This window comes from Gymnodraco acuticeps, unplaced genomic scaffold (genome assembly GCF_902827175.1).
Source record: "Gymnodraco acuticeps unplaced genomic scaffold, fGymAcu1.1, whole genome shotgun sequence".
Taxonomy (NCBI): Eukaryota; Metazoa; Chordata; class Actinopteri; order Perciformes; family Bathydraconidae; genus Gymnodraco; species Gymnodraco acuticeps.
In genome coordinates this window covers 2,530,677-2,553,415 of record NW_022990459.1, presented here as the reverse complement: position 1 = coordinate 2,553,415, position 22,739 = coordinate 2,530,677, and the positions used below count along the sequence as shown (strand labels likewise).

At 40.7% G+C, this 22,739-nt stretch overlaps 1 protein-coding gene across 11 annotated transcripts in view; it reads right to left on the bottom strand.

Moving 5' to 3' along the window:
- The window catches only part of dgki (diacylglycerol kinase, iota), a 72,962-nt gene that overhangs the window by 37,997 nt on the left and 12,226 nt on the right, over window positions 1–22,739 (bottom strand). For all 11 annotated transcript variants that reach the window (XR_004569966.1, XM_034225827.1, XM_034225829.1 and 8 more), the window contains exons 2-3: window positions 5,014–5,122; window positions 2,119–2,214 (exon numbers count right to left, since the gene is read on the bottom strand). Coding sequence is in view for 10 of the 11 variants with exons in the window: in XM_034225827.1 (XP_034081718.1) it covers window positions 2,119–2,214; window positions 5,014–5,122 (205 nt within the window). In the remaining variant the exon portion in view is untranslated. The remainder of the gene's footprint in view (window positions 1–2,118; window positions 2,215–5,013; window positions 5,123–22,739) is intronic.

Genomic DNA, 22,739 nt, shown 5'->3' with positions numbered 1-22,739 from the left:
AGGTAATATTGCTTTGTTAAAAATACAGATGGATTAACAAGCTTCGCCAGATCTGTCGTTTACGCTTCACAAATGTTCAAGAATTGTTGGACTTGCCCTTTTCACCGACAGTACGCCTGACGGTAAATGCATACAAGCTCTTAAGGCAACTCTAAAATGACTCCTGAAACATTTTCTATAGCATAAATCTGAAATACTGCGTTCTTCCATAATGACAGAGACTGAGTCAGAGCTATTATGACTTGTGCATGATTGACTTGTCAAAGCAATCTAACCGAGGTCACTTCTTTCACTTCTTTTAAGTATCTGAAAGAGCTGATGGAATATGTATCCAAGCAAACACACAAGTGACAATATAGATGATAGTGAATGGATTTGGCTGCATCTCCATCTAACTGGCAGCAGCCTCACCATGTTCTCCTACACTCATTGTACTCTAATTAGACCCTCCAGAAAAACGCGATTCTGCGATCGCAGAATTTACCGCATAATCAGCAAAATGGCGCAGATTTTTAAAAGGCCGCATATTTATCAAAAGGCCGCATAATCCCCGCATTTTTCCACACAAAATTGAGGGGAAAAAAAGTTAACTCGTCTTGACGTGAAGTGATGATGACGCAACGTCATCAGCTCGCGCATCACAGAAGGTAAACAACACCGTAGAGTGAACGTGTGGAGCTCACACGAGAGAGAAAACACCAAGATGAAAAAATCTAATCCATCTCATTTACCGACGAACATTTCTGCTAAAGACCGGGCAAAGCAGTACCCCGATGTCTTGAACGAAAGTGGGGGGAAAGTATTCTGCACCCCGTGCAACTGTGTTGGAGCATAAGAGAAATTCGACGGTGATGAGTCGACCCACTTTGATTCATTCAAACATGCTTTCTGCTGCTGCGGACAAGAACGCCAAACAACTCACGTTCACCGAGGCATCAACCTCCAAAACCCTTTCGAGGGCTACAAGAAACGAGGTGAGAAGCCTACAAGATTGAAGCTGGTCAGATAACGAACAAGTAAATGAAAACAGAATGAGGCAGAGAAGTGTGTGTAGTGAGAGAGAGAGAGAGAGAGAGAGAGAGAGAGAGAGAGAGAGAGAGAGAGGAGAGAGAGAGAGAGAGAGGAGAGAGAGAGAGAGAGAGAGAGAGAGAGAGAGAGAGAGAGAGAGAGAGGAGAGAGAGAGAGAGAGAGAGAGAGATTAAAATAGCCCAATTGCTTTTACAATAAATAAACATTGAATGTGTTTAATTGAATAGTAAAGGGGTTTAACGTTAGTGGCAGGTTGTGTGTGAGAGAGAATAAATAAGACAGTCCAATATTTATTTGTTCCGCATATTTAGCATATTTCCGCATATTTCGCAACTTCCCGCAATTTCACCGCATCAAATCACATAAAACCCCCGCATGTTTGATCGCATAATTAAGGATTTTAGCCCGCGTTTTTCTGGAGGGTCTATCTAATTACACACCATCAGTGGAAATGTCCAGATATGTCATTATATGATTGTCCATAATAAAAGTTTATTTCTCAGCACTGGAATCAAAGTGCTATTTTTCTTTGTGGCTGGATTTATAATACCTGTAATTTAAACACGTTAACAGTTTATCCACCGCTTAAAGAGTCATTTCCTCTCGAGTTTACAATACGCTCCATTTCCTGAACACTGGGACTATATGTGCGAGAACTGTGAGTGAGCATGTTTTTATGCATCTGGTTTTTGAAAATTACAAAAAATTGCGCACATAGGAAAACCATTTATTAAAAATTATAATATGGATTTGATTCGATATGAATATTTGATTTGAGTATAGGTTATCTTATCGTTAGGTAAACATGACCACCTTTCGTCATTCATGAAAACATGAGAACATTTCAAAATACTCTGTACAAGTGTATAGAAAGTCACCTCAATGAGTTATATCTTTTTATCTAATATGTTCTCATTATCAAAGTTGTTCTCCCTACATAAAAAGTCTATCAGGACTTATTTGTGTCTACCACTGCTTTTTCCAAGTTTTGTTGAATTACTCGCTAAGGTCTAAGAGGATACCGACAAACCACACACACACACACACACACACACTGACGCACAAGTGGTCATTGTGTCCATCACTCACTGCGGTCTTAAGTAGGCAGGTGTCCTCTCCGAGATAACAGAGCTCTCCTGAACAACTCGTCTCCATCCACAGGTGATCCCCGTTCACTGCGTTCTCCTGCAGAGAGAGCCAAGAATGATATAATAACTCACATTATCTATCGCTCAAGATGTTCCCATTAAATTACAGCCATATGTACATAAAAACGCTGCACTGAAATGACGGTTAACAAGTATGTCAAGCACATAATCACCGCTGCTGAGGAGGAGGGTAATTTAACAGTATATGTTCATTTAAAGTGCTTATCAAAGCGCTACAGGAGCCGCTGATTCAAGTGCAAACACACTCCTACAGTATACGCATATAATAATAATTCCTTACATTTATTATAGCGCTTTTCCAGATGCTCAAAGCGCTTTACAAATACACATTACCCACAGTACATATAGACAGGGTGAGTGTGTGTAGTGGTAAAAGGATGTCACTGGGTTCATTGTACAGCTTTCAGAAGGTGTGTGTTTCTTAGGCATTGTGTTTAAAAAAAGATTTACATTATTATAGGGTTAGTGTTAGACCCGTCTTAATATTACAAATATGTGCAGGAGGGGAAAGGGTACATTTTTTAATATTATTTTACACAATGATTGGGCTACCTAATCTTGTGGCATATGGCATTATGTCGGTTTGTAAAAAGAAACTGTTTCGTTATCGTTATTAAATCAATAATACAGAGTCTGATTAAATGACTTGATCTCTGGGGTTAAAATCCTTTAGAAAATAGTGAGGAGGGTAATTTAGGGACAAAGAGGTGATCAAAATCATGCGATAATTACTGTGTTAAAAGGTGTTACTGTGTGAGGTACAATATAATTACTTGCAACATTTTAAGCAGATGTAATATTGATGATTAGAGACAACATGTGATTGTAAAGGAGGGTAAAGAGCAGAAGCTGCATTATATTTTTCTGATTTCACAGCCATAAGTATTGCCTTGCTACATTACATCAAACATCTGTCAATGGCTGGTCAGTGTAACAAAAAAACGAAACTAATCATTTCATTTGACTAATAGGCCCCTAAATGAACCCATCAAGTTGTGTTAAATCAACACAATAATGAGTGATAACACACAATGATTATATATTAGTGTGTCGTGCAGAGAGCTAAAGGCCAGTGCTGACGTGTTGGAAGTGTCCCTGCAGACAGAGCCACGGGGGGATCTCAGATGTGGGGTTGTCTACTTACACCTGCTCATTAATAATCCAGAATGTTTTCCTTAATACTCATTATTCATGTATGATTCACTAAGGTGCCCAACGTTACAGTATCATAGAGCGTAGCAAAAGAGAGACATTCATGTTTTTAAACTTGATTACACATGATGCAATTATAGCCATATTTTGGAAGCTATTTCTGTGGCTAAAGCAGTGTTTGTTTTCTTTTCTGAGCCGGTGTGCTCAAAAGTAAAACCTCCCTCCGTCACAGTTATTCTTTTCTTTGTTGAATCAGATAAAAATAGCAGCTTTGCTTTCATCCTTTGGGCCCAGTGCACTCAAAGTAGAGTGGCAGCAGTTAGTTCTGTAAAGACTATCATTATATCAGTTCTAACAGATTCTTACATTGTAATCATTAAAGACAAAAGTGACTGAATATGGAAGGGGGTTTCTAAAAAAAATGCAGGATAATAAACAAATGTTTTGTGTTGTTTTACTAGAACATTTTCTTAAAGGTTGACGTCATTTCCTCAAAATGCAAGGCATATTAGAAAACTGCTTGTAATTAAGCAGCTATTGACTTCAAGAACACAAAAGCTTGAATGTGTGCACATCTTCGTGAGGTGAAACAGCTTCACAAATGTCCTGTATTTATCGATGCCTTGTTCTCCATTGTAGTCTAATTTGTTAAGTTTCATTACTTATTTGATTTCAGACAACGTTACATATCAACTGGGCATTTCCCTCAGCATTTGGTATTCATTTCATTTCAATTCAGAAAGTGTTTTAAAACGTCTCTGGAGCTTTGTGAGGCGTTATGCAAATGAAGCCTATTAACTTCTGCAAAATAAACCCAGCAAAAAAGTCACACCCTGGCATGTAAAACTTTCCCATGCTCAGTTATCAGGACATTTTCTAGTAATAATCAAAAACCCAAAAGCAAATTGCTGTTTTTCTTTTCCACATGAACATACGGCTGTTGAAACCAATCTGCAAAAAAATCTGTTGTCATTAAAAACCAAATGTCATTCAGTGACTCAGCCCGGCAGAATAAGGCAAGCAGAGCCCGGGACAACTGTCCACTTTGTGCAGTATTAAAACATGCATTGATGTCATGTCTGCACGTGTAAAATTTAGCAAACATACAGTATATGAACAGAATACACCAGAGGTTGCGCTAGACTTTTTCGCTGCCCGTCATTTTGACGGACAGGATCGTAAAACTTCCGTCAAAACCCAGAATCACCCGTAGAATACACAACTCTGACGAGGGGAGGGGAAGAGAAGCATGCTCGTGAACTGTCAACGGGGGGGGGGAGTTCACATGCGCCGTGTTATGCATGGCTGCTGCACCTCGCGGGAGCGTGCACAGCGTACAGCCAAAACTCAGACATTTCAATGATTTGTACGGCACAGTTAGGTTTGGAAACGGTATCATTTCCTTTTTGGAGGGCATGCATAACACGGCATAACACCCATAAGCAGCCTCGCTGCGGGGAAACTTTGGCGCTGTTCCGAGTTTGTTCTAATCTGTCAAAATGACGGAGTGCTTTCAGATTTGTCCGTCATTGTTAAAAAAAATCCGTCATAGACGGAAAATATTCGGTTAACGCGACCTCTGGAATACACATAAACCTGATACCTATATACAAAGACAAATATGATGATTATTCATTTTCTATGATATAAATGCAGGTCTTACAGTCCAGTCCAGGGCGGTGCGCAGCTCTTTGTTGGGCCCGTTGGATGCGGGAGGCAGGGCGGGGTGGGGGGGGCCAAGGTGCTGGAGGCCTGAACGGGAGATGGCTTTCCTAAAAAACAAAGAAGATACTTTATTAACGATCGAAAGAAAAGGCTGTAAAGAGGTGCGAAAAACCAGCGCTGTCGTGGTTTGATTTTGACACAGAAGCTGAATCACCGATTTCTGGTATAATTTTGTAATCATTATTCATGGTATGAGACCACATTTGGGTGGGTTCAGCTGCAGATATTTGGTAGTGGGAACAGCTTGAAGCAGAGACTGCCAGCATCACTCTGGGGTGACGGAGACGGATCTGACAGAGGATGAGTCAGCAGTCATCTCTCTTTAAAACATCAGCCTCACATCACATTTTTAACTTTTCCCTGTTCTTTTTATAATGGGATTTATCCCCCCATAATATTCTACACACTTTTACACATTTGGAAAATTCAAACTTCCCGGATAAGAAGGCACAACTCCTATAGCTAACTCGACATTAGGGGAATTAATGAGTGTGTGTGTGTGTGTGTGTGTGTGTGTGTGTGTGTGTGTGTGTGTGTGTGTGTGTGTGTGTGTGTGTGTGTGTGTGTGTGTGTGTGTGTGTGTGTGTGTGTGTGTGTGTGTGTGTGTGTGTGTCAGTGGAAAAGGTTGCACAGGAGTATCTGACCCTCCTGTTGAAAGTTTCAGTGGCCGTCTGTCTAAATGTATCAACAGGACAAAGAGGAGTCCACTTACACACACTGTAACCTGATGACACGCCCTGACACACACACACACACAGCTACATATACTTGCCCTCACGACTCTTGGGATATAAATAGTATTGCGTGGGTGACAGCAAAAACTGAAAGGACGTATGGTGACTGGACATATGCTACCTATAACAGGGGAACACACACACACACACACACACACACACACACACACACACACACACACACACACACACACACACACACACACACACACACACACACGTTACTTGTTAGACGCTTTTATCCAAAGCGACTTACATACTCAATACTGTGGACAATCCCCACAGGAGCAATTTGGGGTGAAGTGTCTCAGGGACACAATGACATGCTGACTGCAGTGGGGTTTGAACCTGTGCTCCCCTGATCCGAACACCAACGCACCACTCCACTGCGCCACACGTCTCCCTACATACTGTACACACACATAAACAAACATCTTATCTTATGATGACAAGTCATTGTGATGAATGCTTATTGTTGGTGGGAGTAATGAAGGATGCCAGCAATTATTAATTTTACAATCAGCATTTTATTTTGTATTATTTTTTTGTATTTCCTTTAGGTTTGATCATTTATAATAACCGCTGAGACAAGAGGAATGGACAAACTGCGATCAACAAGTCCATTAAGGGAAGTGAGACGAGAGGTCAGAGGATGGCTTGTTAATAAACCCACCGTTTTTATTGAAACCACTTTTTTGGAAGTAAAACCAAAAGCAGAAGGTGAATGTGTGAAGTTTACAGTAAGTCTGAAGATTATAGGGCAAACATGCTGAAAGTTAAAGTGATAAACTCCTGGGCTGAATAAATATATATACCGAAGTACAGTACTTGCGGGGTAAATATACTTTGGACAAGAGTGTACATGTGATCTTTGATGGAATATACCTTTAAAATCTACATTTAAACAGGAATGAAATCAAACTGATTCAGCATGTTCCATGTGTCCTTCCTGTTGTGAGCACAGTGGATTACTGAAAATGATGTTTTAGTGTGGATCAAAACAAACAGTCGTATACCACTTTTCCAAAGCTGTCTCGTCACATTTTTGTCCAAAAAGAAAGACTTCTCTTCTGTAAAAAGTCGTAAAGTTAATATTACCCTTAATCATACTCACTTGTACAAAAGGGGGTCGAAACACTCAAGAAAGCTCGGTGCTAAAATTGTTTTCTATTGTGGTGTACTAGTTTGTTCTTCTTGACCTTAAAGCTGATATGTGTTACCTTCCACATGTTTCTATTATGTTCATTAGGGTTAGGGTTAACCACTGCACTGTGAATCCTATTGTTGAAGCGCAACCTACTTAACAAAAATACAACCGAGGGTTTGTTTACAGCCTGTCTGAGCGCTGAGGATTATTTTTAACTGATTATTCCTCGTCAGATATGAATAAATACACTGTGTATTCATAGTGAAACAAGTGTGTACCTGTGTGAGTGTGTAAGTAGGAGCTCCTAAAAAAAGACCCAGCGGTATTTGACGTAATCACCGCTAAAAGGTGAATGACACGGACACTCTTTTTTAGAGGTCATGGAGCAACATTTGAGTGAGTCCTAATCTTCTAAAAGCAGACAGGATCACAGGCATTAAAGCTCCGTTTTCACACACACACACACACACACGATTTGTCCACTAAAAAAGGCAATACATCAATCTAAACTTCTTATTGTGGTTTGAAAGCATTTAGATATGGCAAAACAAAGCAAATCCCACCACATTATTCTTTTTGGATAATTCTTTGTCGTGTTAAAGACAAAGCACTCTCAAAGAATGTGCGTCTTAGATGCATAGAAAATGAAACAAAATGTGAATTACCGGAAGCAGAGAAAACAGAGACTGAGAAAAGGGATGTAGAGTCTGTGACGTCTATGGAAAATTAGGCCAGTTACCAAATTTAAAAAAGCCTGATTCATCAGAGATGCAAAAGGTCAGCACCTTAACTCGAGGTGTTAAAATAAGCTGTTATCTGCACTGTATTAAGGTTTTCTACCCTCTAAATGAGCACAAGAGGTTACTTTTAAACTACAATGTTTCCGATATAACTGCCAATTACATTTATTGGGGTAAAAGTACTATATTTTTAAGTGCAAAACAGCACTAGTGAAATTCAAATAGAGATTTCAATCTAGAAACCACTCCCCTATCAATCATGAGGGTCCAACAATTGCATTTTAAAATATGTTTACGCATCCTGAAATGAATCGTGGAGTATGCCACAGTATGTCACTTTCAAAAGTCCGGTAAGTGTGTTTAAGCAACAGAATGAATGACCTCTCACTACAGAGCTCCAAAGTCCACTTGTTAGTGTTTTTCTTGATGTGCACTTGCCCTTTCTGGTTTGGATGCTGTGCATACTCCTACCGAGTCAAAGCCTGCGGTGAAAAGCTTCAATAGATCTCTGAATAGTGGAGTTCAAACACCACCTACTCCCTCCTTGCTTTCTTTCTTTCTCTCTTTATCTGTCCCTTTTCCCTTTACTGTCTCTGGAACTAATCTTCCTCCTCTTCCATTATCCTCCTCCTCCTCTCCTCTGCCCTTTCTTTCTCAACCCCCCCTCGTCTTCCCTCCTGTTCTTCTTCTTCTTCCTCCTCCTCCTCCACCTCCTCCGCTATCGTCTTCTTTGTTTCCTATTTTCTCTCTATTTATTTACTCCTCTTACTTTCTCATCATGTACCTTGTCTCCTCTTCTCCTCTTCCTCTTCCTCTTCCTCCTACTCTCTTCCTCCTCCTCTGCTTTCGTCTTCTTTATTTCCTATTTTCTCTCTATTTATTTACTCCTCTTACTTTCTCATCATGTACCTTGTCTCCTCTTCTCCTCTTCCTCCTACTCTCTTCCTCCTCCTCCTCTGCTTTCGTCTCCTTTTTGTCTTCTCCATCACCATCCTACACCTCCAATCTCCCTCTTTTAGCTTTGCTTCTCCTCTCCTCTGCTCTTCCTCTCTCATCTTCCCCCTTGTCTCCTCTTCCTCCTCCTCTCCCAGCAGTGGTGGGTTTTCAGCGTTGCCATGGCGACGGCACAGCGGGAGCGTCGGCAGCTCAGTAATTATATTGGTGGAGAATCTGCTCTCTGTGTGTGTAAATGTGTGTTTCAGAAACTTTTCCAGTAAAGTGTAAATGCAGTTACTTGGACACAAGCCACATCACCCTATGTGTGATGACGGTGTGTATGCGACACACCTCACACACACATGCAGAATATATAACGTCTTCATTTCCCAGCCTACACACTCTGCATGATGTAATCTGTGTAATTCCTCCACTGTTTCCTGAATACAGGTCCTGTGTAACCACGGAGGGGGGGGGTTAAAAGTTACTACAGTAGGAACTGTTTATGTATTAAGGTGATTAAGATGGAAAGAAACAAAGCGTCTCGCGGTGAGTAACAAGCCCACACTGGTGCGATCTTCTCTCTGCTCATTTAACCCGTTTCTATTTGCTCAGCGTGCCGCGCCACAGCTAGGCAACACCGCCCATGATTAATGATAAAGAAAGAACAAAAAGCAAAGAGCCGCACAAATGAGAAAGGCAGCTGCAAGTGGGAGGAATCAGATTTAACATCTTCTGACTGGTGGAGCAGAGGATGTTGTGATTATATGTGGGAAGAAGTTGGTTGACAAAAGAGACAACTGCACCAGTGTGGGTTTAGTGTTAAACCGGTTTCTATGGGCAGGAAAGTGTTTGATCGAGGGACATTTAAAATGTAAAATCAGCAGAACAGAAGTTGAACTTGTGTGCTTTCTTAAGCATTGTTTGGTTGAATGCACTGAGTGGGAAATGCGTGTTTTTCGCTGGTTATAACTTTACGTGACTAAGACATTTTAAGTGATGGAGTTTTAAACACATAAGTATACGTGTAAGCTTATGTGCTTTAAGACAACCTTTCAGTGGTCGTGCTACTGTAAGCAATAACAACTGAACATCTGAAAAATAAACAAAAAACAGTATTTGTTTTGTCTATCAAGGAGTAATGTCAGTTAGCAAACACAAAAATCTATCAATTATATCTGAACATATAACAATAAGTTGGATGTTTATGAAGTTTGTTGTAAGCCTTCATCTTAATTATTGATCAAATAAAAGTGACCACACACGTTCTGACACGACACTAATACAAATTAAGAGTTGGTTTGTTTAAAGCTTGAAATTAAAAGGTGACCTTCAGTTTTGGTGTGAGTACCAAAAAAGGACTGCCAATTGTTCAGAACATACCTGTATTCATTTGCACTCATTTAAAACATGTATTCAGCTCCAAGCGCATTTGAACACCTGCACAACATCCCGACACCAATAAAGTGTAAAACTAAAGCAGCCTGCAGCCAGCGATTAATATTCAGCCTGATATTTAGAAAGGGTCACATGAAGAAGCATCTTGATCATTCCCTCCTGGCGAATAAAGCAGGAACACGCAATGTTACCAGAGATACGGTTACAGGCAGAATTTCACAGGTTAACACAGCAGCAGCCGCTCTTATCGCTCACCTGTAACCAAGTAGGCGGTGAAACCAGCGCACTTTCTTCACCCTCCCTCTCCTCCCTCGCTGCTCCCCTGCTCCGACATTTATCATTATTGTATTCAAACTTCTCTCACTTATTCGCTCGCTAACAACCTTAGTCTCCCGGACCAACAGTTATTCTCCCACAGCAGGGGCAGGTATTTATGCCAATCAGCGTGACAGGCAATGGAGACCTGACACCGACACATGAGCTGTGTGTGTGAGTGTGTGAGTGATTCGGGTAAAGGTTGAATTTACATAGTACAGGGTGTCGATTTAACTCGCGAGAATGCTCAGGGTGATCAGGCTAAAGCAGAGACGAGGTTTAGGTAATCGGATATGAATGGATGTTACTTTTTAAACAATAAAGAGGAGAAGTGATGTCCATCAAACTATGATGCTGGATCCACTACATCTCACCGCTGTCATACACTCTCTCCTGTCTATCTGATAAAAGGTCAAGAAAACATCATAAAGCAATCATATAAATAAAGGGTGATATTTTAGCATTATATCAGGGTTACAATTGATAACTTTAAGATTATGATAAGGACATTTTAACCAAAATAACCAATTGCACTCCAGTCAAGCCCATTATTCTTATTTTATATTGTATTTTTGGATTGCCTCAATATATATTGCACTTTATCTGTTTTAAAGTCAAGAATTAGTCATTTTAAAAGGTTACCAATTATAACACATTTGCCGCTTCTAAGCTTTCACATGTTGTATTTTCCTTAACTTAACTTAATCACCTGCTTTCTATGAGCTTATTTCTGTTTTCCACATCTTACTATTACGAACTTCAATTTTACAAATGCACCTCCATCTGTTCACAGATGGGTGTCCCTTTCTGTCCACTTCTCTATCGGCCTGTCCACACGGCAGCGTGCGTTGCTTCAACGGAGACGCTTCCCATTCACTTTGAATGGGGTGCCGAACTGCATTGCGGTTCCGTCGCTTTGCCTCCGTTGCTCGCTTCGAAAGTTGAGAAAAGTTCAACTTTTCAAGCGTCGACGGAAGCGCCAGCCAATAAAATCATATGCCAGTACAAGCTCTAGCCAATCAAACCGCGTGCTTGTGTGTCCAGGGTGGGAGATTAATGTGATTGGTTGTTGGTCGCCCACCGGCAAGCTTCAACGCACGCTGCCGTGTGGACGTACCGTATGTCTCCTTTCCCCCTTCATCTCTACAGGTGAAGCTGCTCTATTTTTGGGACATTACGTAAAAGACAACCTGAGAAACACAAGCACACAAGTATGAGCTTACACACACACACACACACACACACACACACACACACACACACACACACACACACACACACACACACACACACACACACACACACACACACACACACACACACACACACACACACACACACACACACACACACACACACACACACACACACACACACGCGGGGATTTAAAGGCCGAGAAGACCACATGTTTTGCCTTTTTAAGCTGATGGAGAATTTTATTTTTGACAGTGCTGAGATAAAACGACATTTGAAAGGATTTAAATGTCTTCTTGGGTATAAAAATAGAATAATATAGAGCTGTTGATAAAATGGATACACATTTAAGGGAAAGTGTGATAAAACTGTAATTGAGGCAATAATATTAACAATATAAACATGCCAAATATATATTAATATCCATTAGGGAGGCATGTTTCCTCAGAATACGTGATTTTACTTTTGATACTTAAGTGAAGGATCTGAAGTCTTTCTGCACCACTGTCTCCATGGTGACAATGCCAGTAACATCAGAAGAGAGTTGATTTTTCACCAGCGAGTTGAAACAACTTCCATAAACCCCGACACAAGCTGATGTGTGAGCTGCAGTTTGAAGTTACAAATGGCAGCCTTAGTCTTAATGTGTACACAGATGTTCGAGCATCATTAGCATGGAGCTCAAACATTACAGATGACGGTTAAGGACACTTGGGTTACTGACAGGGAGCCGTCTGTCCTTCAGCGCAATCTCACAAAGATCGCTCTATTCTTCTTCTTCGTCTTGCTCCACTTCTTTATCCTTTCAATCTTCCTCTTTTTTTATCTCAAGACAATTTCTCCATCTTCTCTCATTCTCTCTTTATGTGGGTCAGTGAAAAAGGCTTCTAAGTTGCCACTGGTGACACAGCATGTCCAGAGTGTGCGTGTGCAGAGAGACATGAGACTGAGTATAAGCTCTGCAGGTCTCTGTGCCTCAGGTAATGGGGTGTGATGGATAGAGGTGGAGCACCACATGCAAAATAAATAACAAAAACTCTCACAGGCCCTTTCTCATTTCACTAATTCCCCCTCCTCGACTCCTCGGTCCTCCGGTAGTGACCCGGAAATGAATTTCACCGCGCCATGTTGAAGGACATCTCATTTCTCTAAATGCACTTCGAAGACCGAGCGTCGAGGAGGCTCTCTGGAGGAGCTATAACCGAGGATACACTGATGGGTCCTCCACGGTCCTCCACGGCTCCTTCGTGGATGCATTTCCGGGAACAGAGATGTTTCAAAGAGTCGTGACGCACGGCCGAACTGATCTCAGCCAATGACAGCTCTGCATGCATCCCCTGGATATTATTGTATTAACTGCTTTCATCACGACACAATGTTTCCAGAGAGAACAGCTGTGAGGTCCGTGCAGAAAGCAGAGCAGTGTGTAAAATATATATCACTCAGTATAACAGGCCTACTCTCTTTAATTGCTTTAGTTTAGTAGATATCTACAAACAAAGAATCAATATTTTTCTAAGACCATTTAGTGCTTCACATAATAAAATACATTATGCTTTATTTAGGAGCTGTGCGTGTGTGTGGTGTAGGTGTGTGTGTGTGTGTGTGTGTGTGTGTGTTGTAGTGTGTAGATGCAGCGGACAGACAGGTCTCAGTTGGTTTGGTGTCCTCTGCTTACTTTTAATACTTGTAAATAAAACTTTTGGCCCGTAATTTATTTTCCTCATTGTAGCGACCAGAGAGGGGGGGGGGATATATCCAGTCTCTGATAGTGTTACGTTATTATGAGAGTGCTCCGTTTGATTCTGAAATTGTATATATTTATATAAATATATGTGTGTGTGTGTGTGTGTGTGTGTGTGTGTGTGTCCGCATCTGTAGCCTGTTATTGTCTCATTATACCGCACTGTCAATGAATCAAAGTAAATATATAAGTCATCATGAACACATCTGTCCATCAGACAGAGGGCTGCTGTGCCTCCTGTCATCATTAATGGACGTCTCTTTAAAACGACCGCTCAGAGGAGAGGAGTTCTCATTTCTCTAACCGCCTGCTGCTTCCCCTCCTCTCTCCGCGGCTCCCCTCCTCGGCTCCTCTGCTCGCATCTCCTGTGGGCGGGACTAAGTCTCGAGGATAGGAGTCGAGGAGGGGAGTTAGAGAAATGAGAAAGGGCCACAGACTTAAAGAGACAGGAGAGGGAGGGGCTTCAGCATCTCATGACCATGGTTGTCATTTGTAAAGTGACAAACAGCAACATTCACACACTTATTCCTAAAAAGCAAAGTGTATAGATGTAAAACAATGCTGGTGAAAATCTGTGACATATTTGGATGGAAACCTGGCTTGTGTAAACAGGTTGTAAGGCTGTGTGCAGACCAACAAAAGCAAGTTTTGCAAATGCATGCGGCAACACAGCGTTAGCCAATGAAACTCATGTAAGCACAAGTTCCTGGTAGAATGTTTTGTAATGTAGATTGTGTCATTTTTCTTTTGTGGAGGTGGAAGATGAAGTCATTTCTGCTGTGATAAAGCTGTAATATCCTGTCTTATAGTATTATAAATGTATGTTCAGGCGTTCAATGGTAATAATTGACTTTGTAAACGGATGTTTAAACCCAAATTATTTTTTTTCCAGTTAACTGATTTAATTTTAAATGTTCAGCAACAATTTAGCGCACTAGAAAACCAATAGGCTACTCTCTGTGTTAGATTAACAGGAACACAGGCAAAAACAAAGTCGAAAAACTATTCAAGCAGAAGTAATCAATGCTTTAACCCACAGCTGTTTTATACAACACTACATTTAGCTTGGGTCTGACCCCGTAGCACACACAAACACACACACACACACACACAGACACACACAAACACAGACAGGAATGTGAAGGCACACAATAGCAGGAAGAAATCAACACAAAAATACACATACACACAAACATCAACTATACAGTAGCGACGGGTCTTTTTTTACTTCTTCTTCTGTGGTAATTTAACCTCAATTAGAGCAAAACTGCTACAATAATCACACAAACATTTCTCATATCTCTGCTGTTGACTAGTCAATGTGTGTACATGCGTGTAGGGGGGACGGGTGTAAAGGGTGTGGTTGTCATGGCAACACTACTCAGACTTCCTTCCCAGTTTTTATCTGAGCGTACAGCACTCCTCTCCGCGTCTGTCTGTCTTCCTCCCTGTCTGTCTGTGCAGTACCTTAACAAACCTCTTTAAAGTGTGTGTGATTAGAAGTGAAATACTAAAAAGCAAAAGTTGTGCTTTTAGTCTGTAGATGACAATCAGCCACCAGCTTAGAGCATTTCACGCAGCTGTTCTCCCTGCAAAATCTCACTGATAGTCTATGAAATATAACACTCGATGCACCTGTTGGCCATGAAAGCAAAAAACATGCACATTCTGTACTCATGCACAGAATGTTTTCTTGTAAAATATTAGACTATAGTACTACTAAGCTGTTTTGGCTGATGGAAATGAATATGCCACAACTATTGCTATCGAAAGGCAGCTTTGTATACTCAGATAAACATAAAGCCCCCCCATTATGTCCTAATAGGATATGTCTGCATGTCTAACAGCCTGTTATAATGTTTATTAACTGTGGGCTTTCTCTTTATGGCATGCTTCTACACCACAGCCTTCAATCTGTTGACTAGTTGGATTGTGTACACTGAACAGAACTGGCCGTAAACTGGGAAAACTAAAACAGAATATGCTGCAAATATGAACTGTAATAAATTAGAATAATGTCCCCTCAGGAGTAATAGTTGAATAGTTGCAATACCCAACAGCCGCATGGTTTACAGAAGTGGTTGTGCCGAGGGACAGGAGACATTTTTGGAATCAGGATCATGATGGAGCACACGGTGGACGGTCAAACTAGATCAAATCATTTCCGACAGGGTAGTCTTTCTGTCATGAGACATCCTAGATGTTGTTTGATGTGTCACATTGTTTGTAATTTAGTAAATAGATGGGTTGATAAGTGATCACATGTTAATAAACAACACTAAGCCACAGACAAATTAATGTTTATTTGCAAATGTGAAGCAATCTCGTATTGTGTAGGTTAAATACTTCAATAGTTTGGTCCATGTATGTGTTTATTAATGCTTTCATTAACTATAGCTAGTTGTTGGTTACTGTAATGAACTACATGTTCTATACACTGTGTTCTTCTGTCTACTTTTAATACGTATAATATGTTAAATTATAAGCTTCTCTGTGACTCTGAAAGGGAGTGGGTGTGTGAGAGCAGCTGCAGTCGGGTACACACACACACACACACACACACACACACACACACACACACACACACACACACACACACACACACACACACACACACACACACACACACACACACACACACACACACACACACACACACACACACACACACACACACACACACACACACACACACACACACACACACACACAAAGAGGTGTATATGTTGAAATAGCAGATTCCAGTACAGAGAATTAAACAGTAGAAAAACCGAAATGATAAACATCTATTGATTAATCGACAGGTAATAAAAAAACAATTGATCATTAAGTTACAAAACAAGCAATGACTAACATGTTTAACAATTCCCAAACCTTTTATAGAGTTAAATGGATTCATATATGCTGAAATCAGTCACTAGTTGCATCCTTAGACAGAAGAGTTTAAGACAAAGAAGCAGGAAGTCGAACTGAATATTATACAATAATGCATTTTAAGCTCTCGAACCTATAAATCCCCTACATTGTATTTTGTTGTGTGTGTGTGTTTCCGGTTGCGAGGCTGGATACAGGAAGCCTGACTCTTTCCCTCTGACCTTCCTCCCTCTATTTATAAGCCTTCTCTCTCCCAATAACACGCATGGCAGTATAACCTTCTACATTTTCTGTGCCCTTATCCTCTCAAATTAGAGACACTTCAGTCCGACCACTCACGTGTTTCTTTAATATGTTTATTAGAAGCAGCATATAGTTGAGTTTGGCGTCTAGGCTCGGGCCTCATCACCCCACAGATATACATAGCACGATGAGTGATGATTAATTAACTAACCCCTCGATCCTACAGGTGGAAGCTGGGGTGGTGGTGGGGCAGCGAGCAGCAGCGACGTGGAGGTAGCTGCAGCGATAGCAGCAGCAAGCAATGCATGGAGAGAGATCTGGCAGGTTCAATAGAGCGGCGTATTAAGGAGGCTCTGTTTGGTTGGTTGTAGAGTGGCAAGGGGGCGTTATGTATGAATGCAGCATAAGTGCTCGAGTTGCCTGAACTAGCTTTAATATTGCTTCGCCCCATTAACTAAAATACTAATTTTCATAAAGTAGTATATTTATTTTCCCAGTTAGTGTGCACCAACAGCACATTATTGCCAGTAAACCTTCATAATCAAGCTACAGATGAATAGTTGTTTTTGTGTGTTCCTGTTCTGTTTTCACCACTGTTGTTTTTTAGGATGCATCAGGACTTATTTTAGCCACACTGTCAGCAGCCTCTAGGGATGGCAATGTCAGTCTGTCGGTCATTTCAGGACTAGCCAGTGAGCAAAGTGGAGCCTTTAGCAGATTAACAGTCACATACACAATAAAGACAGGGAATATTGGACTCCAAATAACAATCATGTTGCTACTAGTGTTCAAATAAGCAACGATTTGTTAACGAGTTCTGCATATTGGTTGCACAACAACTCACGGTACGATAATATCGCGATAAAAAGTCCACGGTACGATATTTATCGCGATATTGAAAAATAAATTTGATTTATTTTCTTTTTTTTTTTACTTGATTTATTTTCTTTATTAAATAATAAATCTAATTTGTACAGCATTTTAGTAGGATAGTAGTATTTTAAAGTGTCAACAATATAATAATCAGACCCTGCAATAGAATAAATCAAGTTTCACTTTAGTTTTTCAAGTAACTCAACTCTAACTCACTCACTCGGCATCATCAAGGTTATCTTTTAGAAATATGAGCATGTCCACATTTCCAGGTAGAAGCTGGGATGTTTGAGCGTTTGCAAAATCCCCTGCTGTGGAAAAAACTCTCTTGCTTGGTACTGATGTTGCTGGGACAGAGAGATATGCTTTAGCCATGGGTGACAGCAGTGGGTAAAACTGTGCATTGTCTCTCCACCACTTCAAAAACAATACAGTTGTTGCCAAGAAGGTGAGGCTTATTGACAGGGCGAGAGATAAATATACTGTTGGTACTTGTCAATGTCTCTAGGTGTGTACATGTAGCCCTGTAAATACGATGTCCTTTTGTGTTATCTGTTGTTTTATGTTCATGTTGTAACCTACTTGCTGCCATGTTGGACAGGTCTCCCTTGAAAAAAAGATCGATGATCTCAATGGGACCATCTGGTTAAATAAAGTTTTACATTTTTTTTTTTTTTTTTTAAATCCCGGTAGATTTTGTCAGTCTCACGACGGTATTGATACATTTATTTACCGCGATATTCGATATATCGTTACATCCCTACTAAATATGATGTGATTTGGATATTGCCCCATTCCATTTTGGGATTTAAATACAATTTTGCTTAATTGCTTAATTGTTAATTGTTTTCTAGAGTGTGAACTGCACTCCAGACTCAAAAACCTGCCCAGAATTAGTATTTGAGAATTAGCACTCAGACCACATCTCTGCCTTTCTCTCAGCTTCCCTGGCATGGCAAGACAAAAACCATGGACCAATCCACTGAGAAATTATTTAATTATCAATAAAGGATAAACAAATCTATCTCTGATTATTTCCGTGTGGATGTTGGACTTTAGGACGGAGCATATTTGATGGTGTCCTTCACTGGATGGGGTGAAGGTCTGCATGTGGGTGTGTGTGCCTGCCCTTCACTTCACTCCTCCATTGGCCTATTTTATTTTTCCTCTGGGGGTGGATGAAGAGGAGAGAGAGAAAGAGTGAGAGGAGGGAAAGTCAGATTAGAGAGGAAGGGAGGAGTGTGAAAGAGAGAGAGAGAGGACATGCTAAGAGAGAGGAAAAGGGATAACTGCGAGAAGAGAAGAAAGGAGGGATGGAGGGAAGGAGGGAGAGAGCATCTGTAGGCGGTCTTGGCTTTGCCCAAAGGCCTTGGCTTCTCTCCTCATCCTCCTCATCTCTCCTTCACAATTTCACTCTGTCCTGCTTTCTCTCCTTCCCCTCCTCAACCACCTCTCTGCTCACATCTCCATCCCTCCATCCACCTACTATTTCACTCAGTCGCTCACACGTTTCTTTCAAATTCAGATACACATTTTCAAAATAAAGCAGCATTCTAAAAGACCGAGAAATCAAGGAATCCACAAGATCATTCAAGATTCAAGGCTTGTATTGTCATTCGTACATAGCTAGTGTGTTCCCCTTGATTATGGGGATACAATGTTAGTGTACGCTTTCAATATGCTTCTTGCCAAGTCAAAAAAAGGGCCATCAATGATAACAAAAGAGGGAGGGAGTGTCAAATACAGAGGATATATAACATTATTATAAACAAATCTGATGAAAATATGAATGAAAGTTGGCTACCACAAACTGTTGTTATTTACGTCATACATGTTAGTTTAAAACTGACATCATTTTTAAGAGACACTATTAGGTGAAAAGACAGTTATGCTACCCAAAGCCGGTATGTCGTTTATTGCAGTCTAAAATGTTTTTCAGCTCAGTGTGGATTTGTTCTTCTTGAAATATCTATAATAATAAACAGGCAAAACTCACAGGACCATTAATACAGATTTGACGTTGTACTGTACTTTACTACCAGGCTCTCTATTTCTCACTCTGTGTGTCAAGCAGAGTCAGCAGAGTATCTCTTCCAAAACTCCCACTCAGAAAACCCACTGTTTCTATAAGTGGAATAGAGAGAGGTAGAGAACAGCTTATTGTTTGTGAGCCGACTACGAAGAGTCATAGTGGAATCAGTGTCAACTCAAAAACAGAACGTAACACGCCCTTACATGCACACACACACAGATACAAAAAAGGATGCTTTGGAAAAACGAGATAAAAGCCGGGAACAGCCAGTGAGGTAGTGAGAGAGTACAGAGTAGTGCAGCGATGACGTATTTTTGTAGGCCGAATTTAAAGTGGGATTAAATTATTAATATTGCAGAGAATAAGACGTGTATAGGTTCGCGTTTTGTTCAGCAGGATAATCTCCAAATATTAAAAGCACTTTTATGATAGTTAAAGTTAATCTCCAGAAATATAAAGCGGACATTATGGTTGTAGGTTAATAGGCTATAAATAAACGACATCACGGTCACATGACTCCTTGGCTAGGCTAAAGGCAGCTAATGTTCGCCTGATGGTGCTTAGTAGTCTCATTTATTCACATTAACGACCGCTGATTTCTACATAAAGGCTTTGGACATTCACCGGGGGGTGATGTATTTCATGTTATACACATGAGGCGGATTTAAAAGACATCCTTCAAACTGGATACCGATTTATAATTAGCCGCATGTTGTACTTGCCTCACTAAAGTATCAACAAGAAGAAGACAGGAGTGTAATGGAAAGGCAATGCTCCAGTTCGTCAATGCAAGCCCCCATGGGAGACATTAGTGCCTGAATACACACACTGCACTCTCTAAATGAACTGTCAATAACTCACACACACACACACACACACCAATTGGTACTGCATTTTTGTTAGGAAAGAGGTAGAGCCAAACAAAGAGAGATTGATTCAAACCCACAACAGGACACAGACTGGATTGTGTGATTCATTTTGCATTTGTTTGCCAAGTGTATCGGGACTATGGATTGTCTGCTTTGAGGACTGGGAGTGAACAAAGGTGTGGTCAGATTGAATGTGATGCAAACTTTAGGCAGAGCAAATGCACACTAAGTCAATGGAAAGACACAAATAGATGCAAATGTATGTTAGCAGATGCAAATTGAGGAAAAAGACATGTCCGTTTTTGTTTATGACTTCACTGAGACGGGATCAGAGAGAGAGCTGGAGGAGGGGGAACTACGTGAGAATAATGTGGATCTGCTCTCACTTGCTCATGAAATATGCACCGTTTGTACGTGATCCAGGATGACTTTTTATATGGCATCTAATATTTCTAGTAAGGTGGTTTGGCGTTACTGAATCAGGGCTGTTTTTAGCTCGCTATTTGCTCCAAAAGTCCTACAAAAAGTTAACATACTCGTGATAATTCATTGCAGAATACGATATTATATTATTTATGCATTCATGTGTTCATCACTGCAGCTGGTAAGTTTGAGCTAATTTTAAGTACTTTGTATACTGCTGGGTAGCTTAACCAATACATCATAGTTTATGAGTTGCCACAGAAATGATATGTATATATTCTACACTACAATTAGAGAATGTCATGAACCACAGCCAGAACATGGGAGTGATACTACTGTCTCCTCACCCTCACACATTTTCCCCTGACACCGACATAATTACACAGTCAGTGTGTGTGTGTGTGTGTGTGTGTGTGTGTGTGTGTGTGTGTGTGTGTGTGTGTGTGTGTGTGTGTGTAGCATGTAATGTGGGGGAGGCATCAGACCCACGCTGTGCATCTGTAAGTGACCTTTACTGCTTAGAATAGACACACACACACACACACACACACACACACACACACACACACACACACACACACCACACACACACACACACACACACACACACACACACACACACACACACACACACACACACACACACACACACACACAACAACAGAAGAAAAGCAGAGAGAAGACCGTGAAATAAAAGATAAAAGGAGAAGGGAAAGGGAGAGAAAGCAGGTAAGTAAACTGTCCCTAACCTCAGGCTACAGCTGCCTAATACAATTAATTATTTACTAATGACTCATCAAACCTGAGCAATTAGTGAGCACACACACACACAATCATACAGTACACACACAAACATGCACACACGCCACGCAATAGAGAGAGAGCGAGATAAAGATGCTGTCTCACTAATTATAGCGGGTCTTTGCAGCTGAGAACTGCTAAGTCGTGTGTGTGGTCCAGCATTACTATACTTGTGGGGACCTAAATCTGTTTACACAGTCACGTGTGGGGACTCGCCTCCCTTATGGGGACAAATTGGAGGTCCCCATGAGGGGAATCATTCATTTTAGGGTGAAGACTTGGTTAGGGTTAGGGTTAGGGTAAGGGATCACCAACTACATTTGTCCAAGGGCCAAAATGTATCCAATAGACACTATCGCGGGCCAGCGATTTTTATATAGTTCAGAATTTTGAAGTTGTAGACCGGGGGGAGGGGGGGGGGGGTATTGAGTGTTCTGTAATCAGTTACTAAATACTGAATACATGGCTCTGAAAGTAATCAGAATACAGTTACAGTTACGTGTCTTAAACGTTGGAATCGGGTCTAGTTTAACGTATTCAGATTACTTTTAGAATACTTTTGGAATACTTTCTTTTTCCATAACAGATGGGTATGTTTTGGTGAACAGGAGACACGTATTTTACTGTTTTAATGACTTATCAAGAACTCAAACACAACATCTTGGTGTCATTCTGGACAGCTCCCTCTCATCTGCACCCCACATAAAAAACATCACCCGGACTGCATTCTTTGTACTGTCTTAAAACCTTTCCTTAGAATATGTTATGAATTGTAAGGTGTCCTTGGGTGCTTTGAAAGGCGCCCCTTAATAGAATGAATTATCATTATTATTTATTATCTGAAACGATGTTATAACTTTTAAAACTTTTTCCAGTCACTTGCCCCAGGCATTCAGCAGCAGCAGGCCATTCACTTTGATTTGATCCCGTTATGAAATGTCATCATTTCGACAATAAAGTAATTCTACATAAACGTTATCTTGCACATTTTATCTAACCATCTCCGTTTCTAACTTTCAATATATTTTAAAAGAGATCTCTCTCTCATCTGCGTGCGGGGGCGGGGCCTCACAGACACGCTGCATCTCTCTCTCGCTCACAGACATGCTGCAGCGCTGTGCAGTGTGCACACAGCTCTGCCGGTAATGAATATTACATTTTGTGAGGAAATTTTTCCACCAAATAATTCCAATAAGTATTCCAAAATGTATTCACTTCAGGTTTACGAAAGTAACTGTAATCAGATTACACTTAGCCTACTTGATTTTTGTATTCTGATTACGTAACGCCGTTACATGTATTCCGTTACAACCCAACCCTGCTTCTAGGCTACTGTCCCGC